Raw genomic sequence first — 23,924 nt, 5'->3', positions numbered from 1 at the left:
ATAGTCCTTGGTTGTAGTATCAGTCTCAGAAAAGACCCCTGGGCCCAGATTTTTTGGTTCTGTTGCTCTCCTTGTGGATCTCCTGTCCTCTCCAGGTCCCACTATCTACTCCCCCTTCTTTCATAGGATTCCCTGCACTCTCTTTTCCAGTACTACTTTTATGCTTCTTAATATTGCTTTCCTACTCTGCTGAGAACTATACTGATGGCTTGTCATTTTTATGTAAGCTGAAAGCACTGGCATTAATTTTTCAGTTCCACTAATATATTTTTCTGGTTTGGGCATCAGGAGCATATTTTATGAAACAACTAAGTTGTTGCCTTCTTTATTCTTTGAAAGATATTTTGTAAATCTTGTAAAGTGGGTTAGTGTTTTCCCCTATATGATTAAAATAGACCAGAGAACCTTACAGGGTTAGTTTTTTGTTTTTTTTTTTAAATTGTGGCTGACCTCTGTTGGTGGGGACAGCACCGTGCAGACACTCAGTTTTCTGTATTGGCTGTTTGGAACTCACTGAGGCTAGATTTGAGCTCGGCCTTTGGTGATTTTGAAAGATCTGTCTTAGCACAGCCTCTCTCTTGAGTGCTGCTCTTGTCTGCTCCTGTAGCGTCAGCTTTTCTCTTGCTGCACATTTCCTGTCATTGCTTTTCTCAGTGTTTGTAAATTCAAGCTTGTCATCTTTCCATATATAGTGCTTCTGTCACATCTGTTCTTTGTATTTTTCTTTTCTGGTGTTTTTTTTTTTTTGTTAGGTTTGTGTTTTCAAGACAAGGTCTCAAGTAGCTCATGCTGGACTTGCTTCCTGACCCTTGTCACTTCTAACTGTCCTGCTCTGCTGAGTCTGCCATTGTTACTGCCAATCAGAACAGTATAATAAACCTTCTGCACTTTTCTGCTTTTGTTTGTTGTTACGACTTAACGCCTTACATGCTTCTTAATTCTACCAAGGGTTAATTACTTGCTCCAGTAAGTGTTTACAGGTGAGAGTCTGCTTACCAGGTTTTGCACCTCATACTTCCTTGGATTGCTATTTAATTGATGAATCTCTTACTGTTTTTTTTGTTGTTGTTGTTGTACATGCCTACAAAAGGCGAATTTTTTCATCTTTTATTTGTTCATAAACATTTTCATTTTGATTTAATATTTGAAGGTTAGTTTGCCACTAGGAATGCTTATTTTTTTAAAAGAAATACTTATTAATAAACTATATATATGAGTATTTTGTCTGCATGTATGTCTATGCACCATATCTGCCTGGTGCCTAAAGAGGTTAGAAGAAGGTACCAGATCCTCTAGAACTTTAGTTACCGATGGCTGTGAACCACCATGTGACAGGTGCTAGGAACTGAACCTGAGTCCTGTGTAAGAACAGCAACAGCTCTTGAGCCATCTCTCCAGTCCCATCTACTAGTTACTATTCAGTGTGTGAATGTTGGTGTCTTCTGGCTGTTTCTTACTGTCAGTCAATACTTTCTCTTCCTTCTCTCTTTTTGTACTCTACCATCACCATAGGAAAGCTGCTGGGTTTTGCGTGTTATATTTTACCCTTCCAAGGCACTCTGTCTGTACTACACTGATCATCTTTGTGTGTGTGTTTAGATTTTTAAAATCTTTTACAATTTATTCATTATATATCTCCATTGAAGCTCCCTCCCTGTTCTCCCCATCTCCTTCCCCCTAGTCCGCTGAAAGGTGGAGTTTTCCTCTGCCGTCTACCCATAGCTTATCAAGTCTAATCAGGATTGCCTGGATCCTCTTCCTCTGTGTCCTTTCCAGGCCACATCACCAGGGGAAAGTGATCAAAGAACAGGTAATCAAGTTCATGACAGAGCCATCCCCTGCTTCCCTTACTCAGGAACCCATATGGAGACTAAGATGACAATCTGCTACATTGGAGTAGTAGGGGGTCTAGGTCCTTTTCATGCATGGTTCTTGGTTGGTACGTCAGTCTCTGCAGGACCTCTGGGCTCATGTTTTTTAGCTTTGTTGAGCTCCTTGTGGGGCTTCTGGCCTCTTTGTGTCCTTCTGTCCACCACCACCCCATAAGACTGTGCTCTGCCAAAGTTTGACTGTGAATCTCACCCTCTATAATAGGCTCGGATCCTGTTTGCTCTCTTCCACCACTTCTGCTGTCTATCCTGTTTGCCATTCAGAATGAGATTTGAGCATCCTCCCTAGAGTCCTCCTTGTTGTTTAGCTTCTTTAGGTCTCTAGCTTTTAGTATGGCTGTCCTATATTATATGCCTAATATCCGCTTATGAGTGAATATATACCATACCTGTCTTTGTTTCACCTCACTCAGGATGGTCCATCCATTTTCCTGGAAATTTCATTATTTCCTTGTTTTTAAAAGCTGAGCACTATTCCATTGTGTAAATGTGCCCCAATTTCTGTATCCTTTTTCTGTTGAGGAACATCTAGGTTGTTTCCAGGTTCTGGCTATTACAAATGAAGCTGCTATGAGTAAATGTCATCGCTAAATGGTGGGGCACCTTTGGTTATATACTCAGTAGTGCCATTCCTAATTTTCTGAGAAAGCACCAGATTGATTTCCAGAGTGGTTGTACAAGTTTGCACTCCCACCAGCAGTGGAGGAGGGTTCCCCTTTCTCCACATCCTCTCCAGCATGAGTCACTTGAGTTTTTGATCTTAGCTATTCTGATGGGTATAAGGTGTAACCTCAGGGTCATTTTGATTTGCATTTCCCAAATGACTAAGGACATTGAGCATTTCATTAAGTGTTTCTCTGCTATTTAATATTCCTCTGTTGAGAATTCCCTGTTTAGCTCTGTACCTCATTTTTAATTGGGTTACTTGTTTTGTTGGTGTTTAACTTCTTCAGTTCTTTTTTTTTTCACCTTTTAAAAATTGATTTATATTTTTATAAATTACAGTTTATTCACTTTGTAGCCCCACTGTAGCCCCCTCCCTCATCCCCTCCCAATCCCTCCTCCCTCTCTCATCTTCTCCCATGCCACTCCCAAGTCCACTGATAGGGGAGGTCCTCCTTCCCTTCCATCTGACCCTAGCCTATCAGGTCTCATCAGGACTATCTACATTGTCCTCCTCTGTGGCCTGGTAAGGCTGTACTCCCCTCGGGGGGGGGGGGGGGTTGACCAAATGCCAGCCACTGAGTTCATGTCAGAGACAGTTTCTGTTCTCATTACTAGGGAACCCACCTGGAGACTGAGCTGCCCTGGGCTACATCAGGTTATCTCCATTCATGGTCCTTGATTGGAGTATCAGTCTATGAAAAGACCCCTGTGCCCAGAATTTTTTGATCTGTTGCTCTCTTTTTGGAGCTCCTGTCATCTCCAGGTCTTCCTATCTCCACTTTCTTTCATAAGATTCCCTGCACTCTGCCCAAAGTTTGGCTATAAGTCCCAGCATCTGTTTTGATACCTTGCTGGTTAAAGTCTTTCAGCAGGCCTCTTTGGTAGGCTCCTGTCATGTTGCCTGTTTTCTCCCTCTTGCGATGTCCATCCCCTTTGCCTTTCTGCATGAGGATTTTACCCAGAATCCTCCTCCTTGCTTAGCTTCATTAGGTATACAGATTTTAGTATGATAATCCTATATTATATGTCTAATATCTACTTATAAGTGAGTATATACCAAGTGTGTCTTTCTGCTTCTGGGATAACTCATTCAGGGTGATCTTTTCTAGTTCCCACCATTTGCCTGCAAATTTCATCATTCCCTTGTTTTTAACACTGAGTAGTATTTCACTGTGTAAATCTGCCATGGTTTCTTTTTTAATTTTTACTTTTTTATATTAATTTCAGTTTATTTATTTTGTATCCCAGGTGTAGCCCCCTCACTCATTCCCTCCTAATCTCACCCTCCATCCCTCATTTTCTCCTTGCCCCTCTCTTAAGTCCAATGATAGGGGAGGTCCTCCTCCCTTTCCATCTGACCCTAGCTTATCAGGTCTCATCAGGACTGGCTGCAGTGTCCTCCTCTGTGGCCTAGCAAGGCTACTCCTTCCTCAGGGGGTGGGAGGTCAAAGAGCCAGCCACTGAGTTCATGTCAGAGACAGTCCCTGTTCCCTTTACTTGGGAAACCTACTTGGATACTGAGCTGCCATGGGTTACGTCTGACCAGGGGTTCTAGGTTATATCCATGCATGGTCCTTGGTTGGAGAATCAGTCTCAGAAAGACCCCTGTGCTCATATATATTTGGTCCTTGTGGTGCTCCTGTCCTCTCCAGGTCTTAGTAATTCCCCCTTCTTTTATAAGATTCCCTGCACTCTGCCCAAGGTTTGGTTATGAGTCTCAGCATCTGCTTCGATACACTGCTAGGTAGAGTCTTTCAGATGCCCTCTGCGGTAGGCTCCTGTCCTATTTCTTGTTTTCTCCTACTTCCAATGTTGATCCCATTTGTCTTTCTAAGTGAAGGTTGATCCTCTTACTCCAGGTCCTCCTCCTCGTTTAGCTTCTTTAGGTATACAGATTTTAGTATGTTTATCCTATCTTATAGGTCTAGTATCCACTTATAAGTGAGTATATACTGTGTGTGTCCTTCTGCTTCTGGGATGCCTCACTCAGGATGATCTTTTCTAGTTCCCATCATTTGCCTGCAAATATCATGGTTTACTTGTTTTTAATTGCTGCGTAGTATTCCATTGTGTAAAAGTACCACAATTTCTCCATCCATTCCTCTGTTGAGGGACATCTGGGTTGTTTTCAGAATATGTCTATTACAGATAAAGCCCCTACGACCATGGTTGATCAAATGTCCTGGTTGTATATTTGAGCCTCTTTTGGATATATGTCTTGGAGTGCTATAGCTGGATCTTGAGGAAGCGCTTCTGCTACAAAGATAAACACTACATCAGAATAAGGGGCTAGCAAAGGGTTTTTTTTATGATTAATAATTTTTTAACTTTTATTAATTACACTTTATTTACTTTGTATCCCCCCATAAGCCCCTCCTCCCCTCCCAATCCTACCCTTCCTCCCCCTTCTTCATGCCTGCCCCTCCCCAAGTCCACTGATAGGGGAGGTCCTCCTCTCTTTCCTTCTGATCTTAGTCTATCAGATGTCATCAGGAAGGGCTGCATTGTCATCTTCTGGGGCCTGGTAAGGCTGCTCCCCCCTCAGGGGGAGGTGATCAAAAAGCAGGCCAATCAGATTATGTCAGAGGCAGTCCCTCTTCCCATTACTATGGAACCCACTTGGCACTAAACTGCTGTGGCTGCATCTGTGCAGGGGTTCTAGGTTATCTCCATGAATGATACTTGGTTGGAGTATGAGTCTCAGGGAAGATACCTGTGTTCAAATTTTCTGGTTCTGTTGCTCTCCTTCTGGGGTCCCTGTCCTCTCCAGATCTTACTATTTCCCACTTCTTACATAAGATTTCATGCACTCTGCCCAACAGTTGGCCATAAGTCTCAGCGTTTGCTTTGATAGTCTGCAGGGCAGAGACTTTCAGAGGCCCCCCCGTGGCAGGTTCCTAACTTGTTTCCTGTTTTCTTCTTCTTCTTCTGATGTCCATCCTCTTTGCCTTTCAGGATGGGGATTGACCGTTTTAGTCAGGGTCCTCTCTCTTGATTAGTTTCTTTAGATGTACAGATTTTAGTAGGTTTATCCTATATTATATGTCTATATGAGTGAGCATATACTGTGTGTGTCTTTCTGCTTCTGGGACAGCTCCCTCAGGATGATCCTTTCCAGATCCCACCATTTACCTGCAAATTTCATGATTTCCTTATTTTTCATTGCTGAGTAATACTCCCTTGTGTAGATGTACCACAATTTCTGTATCTATTCTTCAGTTAAGGGGCATCTGGGCTGTTTCCAGCTTCTGGCTATTACAAATAAGGCTGCTACAAACATGGTTGAGCAAATGTCCTTATTGTGTACTTGAGCCTCTTTTGGATATATGCCTAGGAGTGCTATAGCTGGATCTTGAGGAAGCGCTATTCCTAGTTGTCTGAGAAAGCGCCAGATTGATTTCCAGAGTGGTTGTACAAGTTTACATTCCCACCAGCAGTGGAGGAGGGTTCCCCTTTCTCCACAACCTCTCCAGCATGTGTTGTCACTTGAGTTTTTGATCTTGGCCATTCTGATGGGTGTAAGGTGAAATCTCAGGGTGGTTTTGATTTGCATTTCCCTAATGGCTAATGACGTTGAACATTTCTTTAAGTGTTTCTCTAGCAAAGTGTTTTTCAAGCAAACGGACCAAGAAAACAATCTGGGGTAGCTATATTAATATTGAATAAAATTGACTTTCAACCAAAATAAGTTAAAGATGAGGAGGGGCATTTCAGTCTCATCAAAGGAAAAATCCATCAGGAGGACATCATGATCCTGAACATCTATGCCCGGAATACAAGAGCACCTGCATTGGTAAACAGAACATTATTAAAGCTCAAGTCACACAGTGATCCCAACACCTTAATAGTGGGAGACTTCAACACTCCACTCTCACCAAGGCACAGGTCATCTAAACAGAAGCTAAATAGGGAAATAGTGACACTTAAGGAGGTACTCTAAGTCAAATGGACTTAAACTTCTACAGAACTTTTCACCCAAACTCAAAAGAATATACCTTCTTTTCAGCTCCTCATAGAACCTTCTGAGAAATTGACCATATAGTTGGGCACAAAGGAAGCCTCAATAGATACAAGAAGATGGACATAATTCCTTGTGACCTGTCAGACGATCATGGCCTAAAAGTAGACCTCAACAGCAACAGAAATAACAAAAGGCAACATACACATGTAGGAAGCTAAACAACTATTTACTCAATGACAGCTGGGTCAGGGAAGAAATGAAAAAAGAATTTAGAGACTTCTTAAAATTCAATGAAAATGAAGGCACAACTTACCCAAACCTGTGGGACAGTGAAAGCAGTGCTAAGAGGAAAGTTCACAGCACTAAGTGCCTCCAGAAAGAAGTTGGAGACATCTCATACAAGCGTGTCCCAAAAGCCCTGGGTAAAAAAGAAGCAGACGAGTACTCAAACTCAGAGCTGAAATCAATGAATTAGATACAAAGAAAACAATTCAAAGAATCAGTGAGACTAAGAGCTGGTTCCTCCAGAATATCAATAAGATAGACAAACCCTTAGCTAAACTTCTTCAGTTCTTTATATATTTTCTGGATATTAACCCTTTGTCAGATACAGGGTTGGTGAAGATCCTTTCCCAGTCTGTAGCCTGTTGTTTTGTTCTGATGACAGTATCCTTTGCTTTACAGAAGCTTTTCAGTTTCCTAACGTGCCATTTATTGATTGTTGAACTTAGAGTCTGTGCTGTTGGTATTCTGTTCCGGAAGTTGGCTCCTGCCAATGAGTCCAGGCTCTTCCTCACTTTTTCTTCCAACAGATTTAGTTTATGTTGAGGTCTTTGATGTACGTGGACTTTAATTTTGTGCACAGTGATTGATACGGGTTTATTTGCATTTTTCTACATGTGGACATTCAGTTTGATCAGCACCATTTGTTGAAGATGTTGTCTTTTTTTTCCATTGTATGGTTTTGGCATACAGATCAGGTGTCTGTAGGTATGTGAGTTTATTTCTGTGTCTTCAATTCAATTCCATTGATCCACCATTTTGTTTCTGTGCTAGTACCATACAGTTTTTATTGCTGTTCCTCTATATTACAGCTTGAGATCAGGGATACCTCTAGAAGATCTTTTATTGTAGAAGATTGTTCCAGCTATTTTGTTTTTATTTGTTGTTGTTGTTTATTTGTTTTTCCATATGAAGTTGAGAATTTTTCAAGTTTTGTAAAGAATTGTGTTGGTAATTTAATGGCAATTACATTCAATCTGTAGTTTTATTTTGCTAGAATGGCCTGTTTATCTACGTTAATCCTACCACCTATGGGCATGGGAGATCTTTCCATCTTCTGGTATCTTCTTCAATTTCTTTCTTTAGAGTCTTGAAGTTTTCTCTTACAAGTCTTTCAATTGCTTGGTTAAAGTTACACCAAGATTATAATTTTTTTTTTCTTTTATTTCTTCTTCTTTTTTTAAATTTTTATTATTGGTTACATTTTATTAAGTGTATCCCAGCTGTATCCCACCTTCCCTCCCTCATCTCCTCTCTGCCCCTTTCCAAGTCCACTGATAGGGGAGGACCTCCTCCCCTTTCATCTGACCCTGTTTTATCAGGTATCTTAAGGACTGGCTGCAAAGTCTTCCTCTATGGCCTAGCAGGGTTTTTTTTTTTTTTTTTTTTTGTTTGTTTTTTGTTTTGTTTTGTTTTGTTTTGTTTTTTGTGGCTATTGTGAAAGGTGTTTCCCCAATTTCTTTCTCAGCCCTTTTGTCTTTTGTATACAGGAGGGCTACTGGTTTTTTCTGGATTTAATTTTGTATCTAGCCACTTTGTTGAAGGTGGTTATCAGCTGTAGGAGTTCTCTGGTAGAATTTTTGGGTTACTCATGTATACTATCATATCATCCGCAAATAGTGATAATTTGACTTCTTCCTTTCCAATTTGTATCCCCTTGATCTCCTTTAACGAAAGGTCTTATTGCTCTAGCCAGGAATTCAAGTGCTATGTTGAAGAGATATGGAAAGAGTGGGCAGCCTTGCCTTATACCTGATTTCAATGAAATTAATTTAAGTTTCTCTCCATTTAGTTTGATGTTGGCTACAGTCTTGCTGAATATTGCCTTTACTATGTTTCAGTATGTGCCTTGTGTCCCTGATCTCTCTAAGACTTTAAACATGAATGGGTGTTGGATCTTATCAAGTGCTTTTGAGCATCTAAGGAGATGATCATGTGTGTATGTGTGTGTGTGTTCTTTCAGTTTGTTTGTATGGTGGATTACATTGATGGATTTCTGTATATTGAACCTGCAGAGGGATGAAGCCTACTTGGTCATAGTGGATGATATCTCTGTTGTCTTCCTGGATTCATTTTGAGAGTATTTTATTGAGTATTTTTGTATCAATGTTCATAAGAGAAAATAGTCTGAAATTTTCTTTTTTTGTTGTGTCTTTGTGAGGTTTAGGTGTCTAGGTGACTGGCTTCATAGAATGAGTTTGGTAGTGTTCCTTCTGTTTCTATTTTGTGGAACAGTTTGAAGAGTATTGGTGTTAGCTCTTCTTTGAAGGGATGGTAGAATTCTGCCCTGAAACCATTTGGCTTTGGGCATTTTTGGGCTTTTGATCATTGCCTATTTTTCCTTAGGGGATGCAGGACTATTTAATTTATTTACCTGATTTTGATTCAGCCTTGGTTAAGTGGAATCAATAAAAAAAATGTCCATTTCATTTAGATTTGCAAATTTTGTAGCATATAGGCTTTTGAAGTAAGACCTAATGATTGTCAGGATTTTTTTCAGTGTCTGTTATGTCCCCCCTTTACAGTTGTGATTTTGTTGATTTGGATAGTGTTTCTCTGCCTTTTAGTCTTTTGGCAAAGGGTTTGTCTTATTTTGTTGACTTTCTCAAAGAATGAGCTCTTGGTTTTGTTTATTCTTTGAATTGTTCTCTGTTTCTAATTTATTGATTTCAGCCCTGAGTTTGATTATTTCCAGCAGTCCACATTTCTCTTGTGTGTCTGCTTCTTTGTTCCCTATGGCTATTAAATGAGCTGTTAAGTTGTTTGTATGAGATGTTTCTTTCTCTTTTTTTTTTTTTTTTTTTTTTTTTATGAATGCACTAAGTGCTATGCACTTTCCTCTTAGCACTGCTTTCATTGTGTCCCATAAATTTAGGTATCTTGTGCCTTCATTTGCATTGAAATCTAAGAAGCCTTCAGTTTTTTTTATTTCTACTCTGACCTGGCTGTCATTGAATAGAGAGTTGTTGAGTTTCCATGTGTGTGTATGCTTTTTGTCATTTTTTGTTGTTGTTGTTGAGGTCTAGCTTTAGTCCATGGTGGTCTGATAGGATATTAGGGATTATTTCAGTCTTATTTTATTTGTTGATTCTTGCTTCGTGACCAACTATATGGTCTATTTTGGAGAAGGTTCCTTGAAGTGCTGATAAGAAGGTAAATTCTTTTGTGTTTGGGTGAAAAGTTTTGTAGATGTCTTTTAGGTCCATTTGATTCATGACATCTGTTAGTGTCATTGTTTCTTTGTTTCTTATCTGTTTGGTTGACTTACCCTTTGATGAGAATGGGGTGTTAAAGTCTCCCACTATTAATATGTGAGGATCTATGTGTGGTTTATGTTTTATTAATGTTTCTTTTACAGATGTGGGTGCCCTTGTATTTGGGGCGTAGATGTTCAGAATTGAGATGTCTTTTTGGTGGAATTTTTTGTTGATGAGTATGAAGTGACCTTCTCCATCTCTGGATTAATTTTTGGTTAAAAGTCTATTTTATTAGATATTAGAATGGCTACTCCTGCTTGGTTCTTGGGTCCGTTAGCTTGCAAAATCATCTTTTAGCCCTTTATGCTCAGGTAATATCTGTCTTTATGACTGAGGTTTGTTTCTTTTATGCAGCAGGATATTGGGTTTTGTTCATACATCCATTCTGTTTGTGTCTTTTTATTGGAGAGTTGAGTCCTTTGACCTTGAGAGATTAGTGACCAATGTCTGTTATATCCTTTTATTTTGATGTTTGTTGTGGCAGTGTGTTTGTGTACTTGGCTACTTTTAGTTTTGCTGTGGTGAGGTTTTTGGTTTTTTATTTCCTGTGTTTTTAGGTATTCTTAGCCGTCTTGGGTTGCTTTTTTTTTTTTTTTTCTAGTATCTTCTGTAAGGCTGGATTTGTGGTTATGTACTATTTAAGTTTGTGATTGTTATTGAAGATCTTGTTTTCTCAATCTATGATGGTTGAGAGTTTTGCTGGGTATAATACTCTGGGCTGACATCTATGTTCTCTTAGGGTCTTCATGATACCTGTCCGTCCAGGCCCTTCTGGTTTCATAGTCTCTGTTGAGAAGTCAGGTGTGATTCTGATGGGTTTGCCATTAAATGTTACTTGGCCTTTTTCCCTTGCAGCTTTTAGTATTTTTTCCTTTGTTCTGTGTATTTAGTGTTTTGATTATTATGTGATGGGAGGATTTTCTTTTCTAGTCTAATCTGTTAGGTGTTCTGTAGGCCTCTTTTATACTTGTAGGCCTCTTCTTTAAATTGGGGAAATTTTCTTCTGTGATTTTGTTGAAAATAATTTCTGGGTCTTAGAGACAGGAATCTGCTTTTTCCTCTATTCCTGTTATTCTTAGGTTTCGCCTTTTCATATTGTCTTTGATTTCTTAGATGGTTTGTGCCAGCAATTTTTTACATTTAACATTTCTTTTAACATTTTCTTTGACTGATGCATTGATTTCTTCCATTTCCATTCCATTTCTTCAACACCTGAGATTCTTTCTTCCATCTCTTGTAGTCTGTTAGATATGCTTACCTCTGTAGTTCCTGTTTTCTTTCCTAAGTTCTTCCTCTCCATGGTTTCCTCTGTTTGTGTTTTCTTTAATGTTTCCATTTCCATCTTCAGATCTTTGAACCATTTTGTTGAATTCATTTACCTGTTTATTTGTATTTTCCTGCTTTTCCTTCAATTCCTTCATCTGTTTGTTTGAACTTTCCTCTATTTCTTTCAGTAATTTAATTATTTCCTCTCTAAAGGCCACAAACTGTTTGACTTTATCTCCCTGTATTTCTTTATGTATTTTATTAATTTCCTCCATTATCATCTTCATAAACATAGATTTAAGGTCATCTTCTTGAATTTTACTTATGTTAGGGATCCAGGACTGGTTGAGCTTATATAACTGGGTTCTGGAGATGCCATACTGCTTTGGCTTTTGTTGATGTGCTTTTATGCTGGCCTTTACCGGCTGTCTCAGGTGTTGGCTGTTAGTTTCACGTGCCTGCTGGAGTCATGGGGATGGCAGGGTGGTGGGGCAAATCCCCTTGGTAGGAAGATGGTTGCTCCTGAAGGAGGCCTCCTCAGTTTTTTGGGTATGGTCACTGCATGACCGGTGCTTCTCAGTGAATTATCATAGCTCTTCTCAGGTGTATATCCTGTGGGCTAACTGGGCTCTTTCAGAGCCGGGGTTTTCCTCTGACCAGAGGAGATAGCTGCCCTGCCACTGGCTTTCTTGCTCTAAATTTAGTGAGCTGCTTCTGCTCATACATTGTTTTTGCTGGGCACAGGCCTCTTGAAGAACCAGGGAACCCTGAGGTTTGGTCTGTTTCACTAGGGAGACAGATTGAACTTTGGAGCAGCATCTGGGCCTGATCCCATGGGTCCCAGGGTTTTTGTAGGTCTGAGGTTGGAGGTGATTAGTGGCCAGTAAGCATAGCACAGAGGAGTGTGGCTGGAGACTAGAGCCCCCGAGCCTGTGGGAACTCCGGAAATTTTCCTGGGATTAGCAAGGTGTCCTAAGGTTAGACCTGATGTTTCTGTGGGGTTTCCTTACAACTAGGAAAACCAGTCTCTGGTGTTTGGGGCTCACAGTTCTGTCTGGGACGGTGAGTAGTGCTCACAGGCATGTGGCTCTGGGCTGATGACTGGATGTCTGCTGGAACCTGGGAACTTTCCTGGGGGTTGGCTGTGTGACCTGAGATCGGAACCAATTGCTTCCTCCACTATGGAATTTCCTCTCACCTGGGGAACAATCGATGGGGCCTACAGTTTGGTCTGTTGGTTGCTATGCAGTCACTGCTGACCTGCTAATCAGACAGAGTGTGCTCTTGGCGCCACCATTTTGGATCCTCCCATCTACACTGATCATAGTGCCACCCATGTGTATGGCATCCTTATTGTATTTTTTAACCTTTGGTGGGTTTGGTTTTGTTTTGATCATCATAGTTAAAGGCTTACTGTTTACTTCTTTTATTCCAGTCTATTCTGCTTGTAAGTCAGTCAGTCTCTTTAATATTTTATTTCAGTTATTGCCTTATGAATTATATTACTCCTTAAAAAATTGTTTCTGCTTTATTTCTCTTTATTGTCATGAACACAGGCCAGTTATTTTTGAAGTCTGACAGTTCTTTATGTAAATCTGTATTCTTTTTTCTGTTCTAATTTTCTTCTGATTTGAAGGTCTTCAGACTTTTGTTTGGGTATTTGTTTTAAATCATGGCTTATCACTAGTTATGTACAAACATTTGTGTTTAAAATTGCCAGCAATGGGTCATGTTATCATTTTTCTTTGAAGAGAGAGTTATTCAAGAGTCTTGCCATATTGCACTAGTTTTGATTTTGCTGATGTCCAAGGAAGTAGCAATTTGGGGTCTGAAGCTAAAAGTGTGGCCATTTAGCAGATCCTCTTTGGCCAGCTCTGGCCCAAGCATCTTTCTTAGTCAGTTCTGTATTGCTGCATCTCTGTCCTGTGCTTCTCAGAGTAGGCTTCTTGAACCCCATTCCTGCCTTTGCACAGCATAGATCCTGACCAGTGTTCGGTGAGAACATTGTATGCAGATTTTTTTTTAACTCACATTCCTTTGGTTACTTACCTGCCTTGAGGTTAAATCACTTTCCAGTCATGCAGGACTCTCACTGCCCTACTGCTGGGGCTGACAGACGTTCCCAGTACAAATGGCTGATTGAAGGTGGAGCTCCTTTTCCTTGTCTTGTCAGGTTTTTCTCCATTTTTCTTTGAGTAGTAGTTGTCTGAAGGAAAATTTTCAATGTTTATAGTTGGTTTTGGCATGAGGATTGGTTATTATCCAAGCTTCTTGGTAATAGCCAGAAATGCAAATTTCATCTGCATGATTGTGTTACGTGTGAGAGTGTTTGCCGAACTCGAACCTCAAGCAGACACTGTATCTCTTTCCTATTTTTTATTTACATTTAGACAAAACAGAAATGTTTTTGAATAGTAGCTTACTTCACTATAAAATATTGGTTAAAATACTAAACTGCCTAACAAACATTTTTGAAAAGCAATTTTGTTACTACGTAAAACGAATACTCTTTTTTCAAATTTTACACTTACAATTTATAAGAAAATATCAACTAAGTGAAATTTTTATCAAATGTTATTGAAAATAATTCTAAATATAAATTATTTAGTAAAATAAAATTTTATTTGGTTTGGGTTTTGGTTTTTCCAGATAGGGTTTCTCTGTGTAGCCTTGGTTGTCCTGGACTTGCTTTGTAAAGCAGGCTGGCCTCGAACCCACAGAGATCCACTTTCGCCTCTGCCTCCCTGAATGGTGGGATTTCCATTGCCCTCAGCTTGTTTTGTTTGTGGGTTTTTGTTGTTGTTGTTTGTTATGTTTTGTTTTGAGCCAGGATTTCACTGTGTAGCTCTGGTGGTCCTGGAACTCATTATATAGTGGGGTAGCTTCTATATAATGATCCACCTGCACCTACTTCCCAAGTGCTGAGATTAAAGGCGAATCAGTATGCCTAGTTAAAGTACAATATTCCATTGAATAAGAGTCATTGTAGATAGAATTTCAACTTTGATTAAAATCACAAACTAAAACAACCTGGAGATACTCCCTTTATAGTCTATGTACAGTGCTGAGATTTTTTGTTTCGTGTTTTATCATGTTGGTGAAACCTTCTGTATGTCTTTGGTCCTTTGATTATTTCCATGTTGTGTTTCTTTCTTTGTAGATGTGTCACCCTTTTTTTCCTTGCAATTTTAACTGATATTTAAATATTTGTGGTTACTAGAAAAGCATTACTACTGTTTCTTGAAGTTTTAATACTCTGTTGGATTATTCTGTAAGGTATTGTTACACAGGATTTCCCAATGACTAATGCTTTATATGTTATTAGGTGCATTGACATACAGCAGAGCAACGAGGTGGAGAGGACACAAGCCCTTCGCTTGGTCAGAAAGGTACGCTCTGCAGGAGAGAGAGGAGAGTGCTTCCATCTTAAATGCTTCTGTATTTAGATTGCTGGAGAATGTTTTCATTCAAATTTAAAGAATGAATTTTTATTAAACATTTTAATTTTGTTGTGAAGTTTTATGAAGTAAGTAGATGGCTGAAGCGTGAATATTTGTGTAATCAGTCTATGTGACTTGAGGATAGCTAGAACATGATTCTTAAAAAATGATGATGTTGAGTATTTTTGTCTGTAGTGGACATGTGTTACGGTTTGTTATTAGAGAATGGACTTTTTGCTCCCAGCCATCTTCATCTTTCTGTAATGTGTGGTTCGTCCTAGCTAATAGGATAATCAAATGGATGTTAAAACACATGCTCACTGCTTTCAAGACAAATTTGGACATAGCCCATGGGCACTTGTGATTAACAGTTCCAGCTGGTGGCTTTACTGTTTAAACTGAGAAACGGATTTGATTAAAGGGGATCCACAAAGCTTCTGGGTTTCTTCCACAGAAGTTACTGTCAGCTGTTGTTGATGTGATAGCCTCATAACTAACCAAGAGTGTGGAGGGAAAGTAGATTTGACTGGAACACATTCTAAGACTAGTGTTGTGTCTGTCCCTTTGAGGGAAGCTAATTCATAAAATTAATGTGTATGTTTGTGGGTGTGAAAGTGTCTAATATTACTGATGCTTTAAAACCGGGGTTTTTTATGTGGCTCTAGCTGGGTGAAATACACTATGTAGCCCAGGTTGGCCTCAAACTTGATCCTCCTGCCTCAGCCTCCATAATGCTAGAATTGCAGGCATATACCACTAGACCCAACTTTAAATTATTTAATTGTTGAATTTATTTACTGGTTTTTTTTCAATGTTTAAAAACATTGCATTTCTAGATAGTGGAGTGCAGAGTTAGTATACGGATTTGTTTCCTCCTTTTCCTCTTTTTTTTTTTTTTTCCAGTTGTCTGCCTTAATAGTTCAGTAAGGGTCCCCACGTTCATCATAGTAAAGAATAAGGAAAGGGAGTGGTTTCTTTAAAGAAGATTGAAATTCCAGTGAAAGTGATATTGGGGGATGGGCATGGAAACTTGTTTTAAGAAAACTGTTAGTTCAGGACTGTAATTCAGCCTTTCATATTTAAATTTTAAAATGTTTATACTTTGTTTGTTCATAAATTCTTCCTAATGCTATGAATACTCATGACAAGAAACAAAAATTTGTTCTCACAGAACTCTTTGGTGTTGGGGTTATATTTTAAACATATCTTGCATTAAAAACTAATATGTATTAATATGCTAAAAATACTAACACCTTTGGAAAAAAAAAAACCTAGGCCAGGTGTGGTGGTGGAAACCTGTAATCCCAGCACTCAGGGAGGTAGAGGTAGGCAGATCTCTGTGAGTTTGAGGCCAGTGTGGTCGAAACCCTGTCGGGGGGGGAGGGGGGGAGGAGACACTTTGGGGGAACTGAAGACATAGCTTAGTCAGTCAAACGTCTACTGTGCAGGTATGAAGCCCTGAGTTTGAATCCCCCACGACAGGTGCAGTGTAGCCCATTTCTAACAACTGTGAAGGGTCCCTAGAATATTTTTAGAGGTTCTGCAAGCCTGTCATTATTTTTTAAGTAACAGAAAGTTATTTTGCTTTTTTTTTTTTGTCTCTGCTTGCTTTTACTTATTCTGTATACATTCAAGCTTTCCAATGGTTTCTCTGTATGGGACAGCACAGTGTAGTGACGTAGAAGCAAATATAACATAGCTATCTTTTATTAAACTTAAGTTTTTTTAAAAAGTGTAAAACAATAGCACTCTCCTCACTATTTTTCTCTCTTGGAAAATACAGGGCCAAGTTATTAATTTTAATTTATTATTTTTATTATTAATTTTTATTATTTTTTTAAGTTAGTGCATTTATTTACGGTGTGTGTGTTGGGGAGGAGGGACATGTGCCAGTTTAGCCGAGTCGGTGAATTCCTGGTCCAGTGAGAGACCCTGTCTCAGACATAAGATGGAGTGGAACTGAGGAAGGCATCCAATGTTGACTTCTGGTTTCGATACACTGGGACATGTGCACACATACACACACCTACACACTCACTCCAGAAAATACTTTACTTTTCAACATGCAATGTTAACATTATTATATTCATATGAAATTTTTTATTCTTAAAGTAGGAATTAATATTACCAGGGTTGTTTTCTTTGTACCTATAAGAATTTCATTCGGTGGAACCACATGCCCTTGATATTACACAAGATAGTGGGAAAGCCAGAGTGAGAATCCAGTGTCCAGATTTCCAAAGCTACATTGGCTAATGAATGTTAAGTATAACCTGCCTATTGTTGGAGTACTTTTTAACTATTTTATTTTCTTTTTTTAATGCCTCTATCCCAAGCCCTACTTCTGGGCTCTACCTGTTAGCATACTTTTTAAACTATTTTATTTGGGTTTCTCAAAACTTCTTCCTTTCTTCCATCACCACCCCAACCCCTTCCAACACCCCAGTACTGGGTAGAAGAGGAAGGAGGTTAGTGGGGAAAGGGCGTAGTTATCTTAGGCTACTTCCTGCTGGTTAGGGCCCTTGAGTCCCTCGTGGAAAGCGCAGTCTTTGTTTCACGATATCGACAACTTCTCTTCAAACTGTATCAACAGCCATCAGGAGCAGCAGTAGCCTTCCTTCTGCAAGCCTCTTTCTCTCCCTGGACCCTGACATTTATTCCCTCTCCAGAGTCCTCAGAGTTAAACTATCTGCAGCTGGCAAAGAGCGCTCCTCAGAGCCTGCACCAAGCATATAGTTAGCTGCTGTGGACAATCTGAATCATATCTCACACCTGGGATTAAAACAAAAACATGTTTGCGTCCACAACATTTCTCTCTTTGTTTTAAAAAAATGGCTTTTTTTTTTTTTTTTTTTTTTTAATATGAATGAGACTTGTTGTTGCTTTTTTAAAAGGAGATGATTAAGGAACCAAACTCTTTTTGGATAACTCTTGTCTGTTCTTGTCTGGAATGGCTAGTACTTTTCTTTCACTGTTGAGCCTTGAGCTAGGACTCCAAAGCTGTTTCCTGACAGCAAGAAGTTACCTTTTTATGTCCCTCTTGGACATGGATTCAGTAGTCAAGTGACCTTTTTATTACAGCATCTACAAACTTTAAGAAACTTAAACATTCTTGCTGAGAATCCAGTACTGCCAGAAACGACTTACTTGCTTCTCTGGCGGAACATGCCATATTTTCCAGATTTAACACACCAGCCATTTTGAGCTCTGAAGCTTTTAGTAGCTTGGTCACAGTTTCTTTTCAAGTGATGAAGCACCGAGCATTTTGATATCAAAGGTTTTTGGTGGCTACTGGGAAAGTGAATAGTGGTAATCTCATTACCAGAGGCTGCTCCTCTGGCAGCTTAGTTCGCCCAAGATTAACTTTTTTTTTCTTGAAACAGGCTGTTTCTCTTTAAACCTTTTGCCCTGCACAGCCTTCTGCTCCTCCCAGCTCCACAGCCTACCTGGAGGCTGTGGGAACGTGATTCAGAAAGTTCTTGGGCAGGGTGGCAATATTGGGAAACTCCTGCTCTCAGTTACCAGATCTGAACTCTTTTTTTTTTCTCTCTCTCTCTCTCCCTTTTCCAGCAGCGATATTCGTTTCCCAATTGCTTCCATCTCCACCTGCAAACTCTCTAGTTGCACAGCCTACTCTGCAATCCTTTGAAAAGTGAGAGAATTCAGTGACACTTCTGATTTTCTTACTCATCCACTTTTTGTTTCTTACATCCCTCCATATTCACTCGCAACTTTTCCAGTTGTTCAGCCATTCCCACAACCCTATTTAAAATGGAAGACAAAGAAGCAAAACCAGAAAATCCTTTGTGGGATCAAAGCGGGAGAGAGCCCAGCAGCAGTAGCCACAGTAAACCTTTTCCTCATATCATGAAACAGTATATACATTTCTCCATACCCTCTGTCTCCTCTAGGTCATTAAAAACCAGACTTTCCATTATTCTAAGCCCCACATTGGGCACCATTTGTTGGCAAATTTTTTAACTATTTTATTTTCATTTCTTAATGCCTCTATTCCAAGCTCCAGGTAGGGAATCACTTGTTGGTGTACTTTTTTTCAGTATTTTATTTTGTTTTCTTAATGCCTCTTTCTCCCTTTTCTACCCCAATCCCTTCCATCACCACAGTACCTGGTAGGAGAGAAAGGAGTTAGTGGGGATAGGGAGTAGAGTTCTCTTTGCCTGTTCCTTGCTGGTTAGGGCCATCGGTTTCCTTGTGGAAAGTCCAGTCTTTGTTTCAGGATATCTCCAACTTCTTCTCATCCAGCTGCATAAGTAGCAGTCAAGAGCAGCAGGGGGAGTACCTGCAGCTTTCTTTTTTCTTGGCGCTCCCGATTCTCTCTTGGCCCTGACATTTGTTCCTTCTCCAGGGTCCTCATATTTGAATTATCTACAGCTGGCAAATGGCTCCTCTCGAGCCTGCACTAGGCAGGCTCTGGTGAACAATCAGAATCAGACCCATATCCCACACCTGGGATAAAAACAAAAGCATGTTTACATCCACAGCAGCCTACCTTGGGTCTGCCAGCCATTTCTGTTCAAACTGTCATTTTATGACATCATTCATGCGGGCAGAGAACTACCATTATCTCAGTTATTGCTTGCTTCTCATTTAATTTCCTCTTCCTTCTACTCTTGATTCAACCTTCCAACCACAGCACAAATTTCAGATGTTGTGGAACTGCTTTGTGTCACTTGTGCATATAATTGCATCTTAATCTTTGCTTTATATGTCCGTTCCTGCCAGAAAAGATGATTGTAATAGTGTCCACAAAGCATAAACATTTTATGTTTTTTCTTTTATTAAGTATTCATACATGAGTGAGGAGAGCATCCTTTGATCTCATTGACTTTAAGAATTTCTTGGCATTTATCTCCCTGGAAAATAAATTATGATTTCATTTATAAACATTTAATTTTATGTATTTGGTCCATAATATAATCTATTGAATAAATAAGTATGTGTTTAGCATATTAATTTTTAGAGTAGAATTTCTTACTGTACTTGAAATTGTTGGAACTTTTTTATTGTTTATATCTTCATTTTCCATATAAGAAGTCTCATTCAAAAAGAAGATTGATTTGGCAAAGTTAACTACTTTATTAATTAGTAGTCTATTAATTGGGAAAGCTAAATTGTCTTAGTCAACTCAGAATCTATTACATAAATTTTATTTGTACAATTTTTAAAAATTTATTAAACTTATTTTTTTTATTATGCATATATAGGGCAGGTGATATTTTTTTTTTCAATGCAGTTTATTCAGAAACCTTGAACAATCCTCGGACCCTGGGGAAAGCCAGCCCACAGCTTAAATAGCCTCTGGGTAGCCAACCCAGGCGTGCCACGTGGGCAATGCAGATAGGTCCACATACATGGAAGCAAGCCAGATCCTCAGCCTTAGCCAAATTTGGAATTGTTCGTGACAGAGAGCACTCACCATCGGGAAGGTGGAAGGCGGAAACCAGCTCCATCTTTAAGGCATAGCATTCCGCAGCTCTCTACAGTTCCCCCTTTTTGTTTTAGATGCATCAGGCAAGAGTAGAGGTCTGATCTCTGATATTAGAAATAAATTGGGACTTTGTACCGATGTTCGTTTAGGTGTCATCCACCCAAAGAGCATCAGACCAGTGGGGCATCAACCCGCATGCAACCAGACATGCTCTTCTCTGGGTCCAAAGCGGCTGACCCTGAGTGCAGTGCTTAGCCTCGCATCCTGAGCATAACATTTTAGCTTTTTATGGTATCCAACCATGCTTGGGGAGAATGTCTGGGCAGGTGATATTTGCACATGGTTGCAGATGCAGAAGCCAGAGGTGCTGGATCCCCTAGCTGGTTGCAAATTTGGCTTCTCTGGAAGAGGATCTGTACTCCTAACTCCTAATCCATCTTCCAGTCCTGTGGTGGACATTTTCTCATGAGCACAAAAACTGTGAACACCATACTAATACCCTAGTGAATTAAAATCTAAGAGGTTAGATTCCTCCTTCCCAAGAAGATCACTTTCTTCTACCCTGCTACATTCATCCTCCTTTATTTGATTAGTAGAAAGAATTGATTAAGAAACAGTTATGAAACCTTTCTTAGAGTTTGGTGATTGGAAATAAATTATTTTATGATTGTGAAATTGTATTATTTAATTTCACTTGACCCATGTATTATTACTGCTGCTTAAATGATATAAGCCACCTGTGGTACGGTCAGGCTGTCCAGCACAGTTTATTCCTTTGATCCTCCTATACTTTACCTGGTGTCTTTCTTTAGTCATCTTTTATTCTGTGTCAGACACTAATCTTAACTCTTCCAATAGCTTTCTAACTCCAGTAACATCTAGGAGAAGTTACTTTTCTCCCTTTCAAATAAAACCTCCTGTCCTGCTTTACGGTGTTATTTTGAAATAGGTGACCGACCAGATAGTCTATCTTAAACAATAGTTTGTCACCTGCTTTATTTTCTTCCTGCTTTCTGCATCAGAGGTAGACACTTTTGACCTATTTCCAGAGTTTCAGTTATTTTATCGCCAATTTGACCTTGACATGAGGTTCATTCAAAATTTTATCACGAAGTGTATATACGGTCTACCTTAGAATTGTTTAAATATCAAGAAAATATTCTGGATTAGCCAGTCTGCCTTCTGGCATAGCAACAAGTAACAGTAGCTAAGGGAGGAGCAGAGGTAAGTGGTGATGGAGCAGCACAGTTGTCTATTCACCACTGCTCATGTCACTGAGCAATGTTGTGTGCACTGAGGAGCTGTTTAAGATGCCACTTTTATTCTGGAGGAACTTAAAATCTTAGAAATGGGAAGTCTTGTTTATCAGTTAGTTTAGTTTTAGATTATTAGAAGAAAAAAAACCAGAACCATCCCCGTAGTAAGTATTGTTAATATTTATTAGTTACAGTAATAGAAATCCATATATATACAAAGCTGAATGTTAAAATTGGTGCCTCAATCTTACAAGAGCTTTGTGCCCTTAACTACCTCCCTCTCAACAAACTAAATTTTAAAATGTGCTAAGAATTAAATTACTTATTTTCTGATTCTTCTCTGTTACAGATGATTACTGTGAATGCTTCCTTGTTTCCTAGTTCTTTGGCCAACTCGCTGATCGCAGTTGGAAATGATGGACTTCAAGAAAGAGACAGAATGGTTCGGGCATGCATTGCCATTATCTGTGAACTAGGTCAGAATTTTCTTTGAATAATGGAGTGATTTATAAAGTACATGTAATATTTCCTAATGTTTTTTTATTGCTACAAAAATATGAAAGTACTCATTTGTGATAGAAAAGTAGATGTGTCATTTATCAAATAATTCAAATTCATATATGTTTTCAAATTTCATGATATTCCAATAATAATAAAATCTAAAGTCTAGCCTTCTGACATTGATGATACGGTATCTTGAGATGGTTTAAAGATAATAGTCTACAGTGCACAAAATGAATTCTAATAAACCTTCATTTTTAGGGATCAGAGATTAGAGTGAAAAAAAGTGAGAATAAAAACATGTATCTTGGCACTGGGTGAAAAGAAGACTTTGAATTATCAAATGAATCAGACAGAGATTTTAGTAGACAGAGTTTATTATATGGAATTTTAAAAATGCTTGTTGGCAGAGCAATAAGCAAAATAACAAATGTTAAGTAAAATAGTAAAAACAAATAATTTTCAAATACCTACATGGCTAATTAGCTACATTTTTTAAAACGCATTTATTATCAATTTAACCTCATTTATTATCAATGAAATATAATTTTAAGTACCAAGAAAATGATGGTTGGAATCTTCTTTTTTTTTTTTGTGGTGTTCCCAAAATGTAGAAATTATGGAGATCATATTTCGTCTTGTAGTGATAAATAATAAAGTTTGAGTTAAAAATGAAGAGCCATTGTACTCCTGAAGACTCAGTGTATTGTCCATAGTACCTATTGTGAAAGCAGGATCAGAAATATAATTATGAAAATTGCAAAAAAAATTTAATACACCAGTGTCTGGAACTAGAAAAGTATATTGATTTATGTGTATTATAAAGTGAAGCAAAATGTAAGTGGGTAACCAAACCAGAGTAGGAAAGAAGAGAAATACTCAATTCTATGATAAGCAGGGTGAAAACAATGGTATAGTTAAAATTTGTTATTAGGTAACAAGACAGATTGCTCAGCCTTAATTTATATTAGTTGGAAGAAGAAAATATTTACTCTTAATTCCTTAATAAGGGAGAAAAATGTAATAGGAGTTCTTTTAACTAGAAGATGTTTTAACCTATATGCTTAAAAACTCAATGAAATAAATGGGTCTTTAAAATAAATACTAAAATCCAATTGCATGAAAGTATTACACATGGTAGATCAAAAACCACAGGAGTGATTGCAAACATTGAGGAAATTATGGTTCTAAAAAGGCTTATTAACGTACCTTTGTGAAATAATAAAGAAGCAAGTAATTACATCCAGAAATATATTTAGATAATTAGAAGGCTACTTTTTTGGTATTCTAGAATGGAAATCATACACATTTTACAGAAAAAAAAATTTTTTTTGCTGCATGCCAATGCCTGGAATACCTGAACAGCTATACTTAGAGTAATGTAATGTGTAGTTACACAGTGCTGCTGAAGACAGAAGGAACTAATCTTACAGGTTGCTCATGCTCAACAGAGGAACCAGAACATTTAGGGAAAAAGTAATGGAAGAGGGGGGAACTTCTATTAAATCAACACTTAGTGTTCACTTCTTAATATGGCTGTGCATGATGTGTGTACACATTCATGTGACGGCCGGAGGTCGACATTCCATATTTCCTCTGTCAGTTTGCACCTTATGTTTTGAGACAATACTCTTACATTGTTTAAAATGTTTAACCACATTGGTGAAGTAGGAAATGAAGTTTCAGTATTGGAAAACAGTTAGTTGTCACTATAAACATACATAGAGAGAACTGAATCAAGTGAAGACAATGACCTAAATGGTTGCAACTGCGAAATCGTGAAAATTTGAATTTGGTATAGTTGAGCACTAATAATCAGACTAGAATAAATAAGCGTAAGAAGTATGTAGGAAAGATAGATGAAGTATATAGGGAAAGTGTCTAAGTCAAATTGAGTTTCAGGAGGAGAGAACTAATCCAATTCAGAGAATAAGAACAGTGAGTACAGCGGAGGGAG

The 23,924-nt window shown here is 38.7% G+C and overlaps 1 protein-coding gene across 6 annotated transcripts in view; it reads left to right on the top strand.

Annotated features, from left to right (window-relative positions):
• Rictor (RPTOR independent companion of MTOR complex 2) overlaps positions 1-23,924 on the top strand; it is a 116,300-nt gene that overhangs the window by 40,433 nt on the left and 51,943 nt on the right. For 5 of the 6 annotated variants that reach the window (XM_021660781.2, XM_021660784.2, XM_021660782.2 and 2 more), the window contains exons 6-7: positions 14,647-14,710; positions 21,816-21,942. In XM_021660781.2, the coding sequence (XP_021516456.1) occupies positions 14,647-14,710; positions 21,816-21,942 (191 nt within the window). Of the gene's footprint in view, positions 1-14,646; positions 14,711-21,815; positions 21,943-23,924 lie in introns of those variants that run through there. The other variant, XM_060380504.1, reaches the window with a different exon arrangement.

The sequence above is a fragment of the Meriones unguiculatus genome, chromosome 3 (assembly GCF_030254825.1).
Source record: "Meriones unguiculatus strain TT.TT164.6M chromosome 3, Bangor_MerUng_6.1, whole genome shotgun sequence".
Taxonomy (NCBI): Eukaryota; Metazoa; Chordata; class Mammalia; order Rodentia; family Muridae; genus Meriones; species Meriones unguiculatus.
Note: the sequence above shows the minus strand (reverse complement) of the source record. Positions and strands in the feature narration are given on the sequence as shown.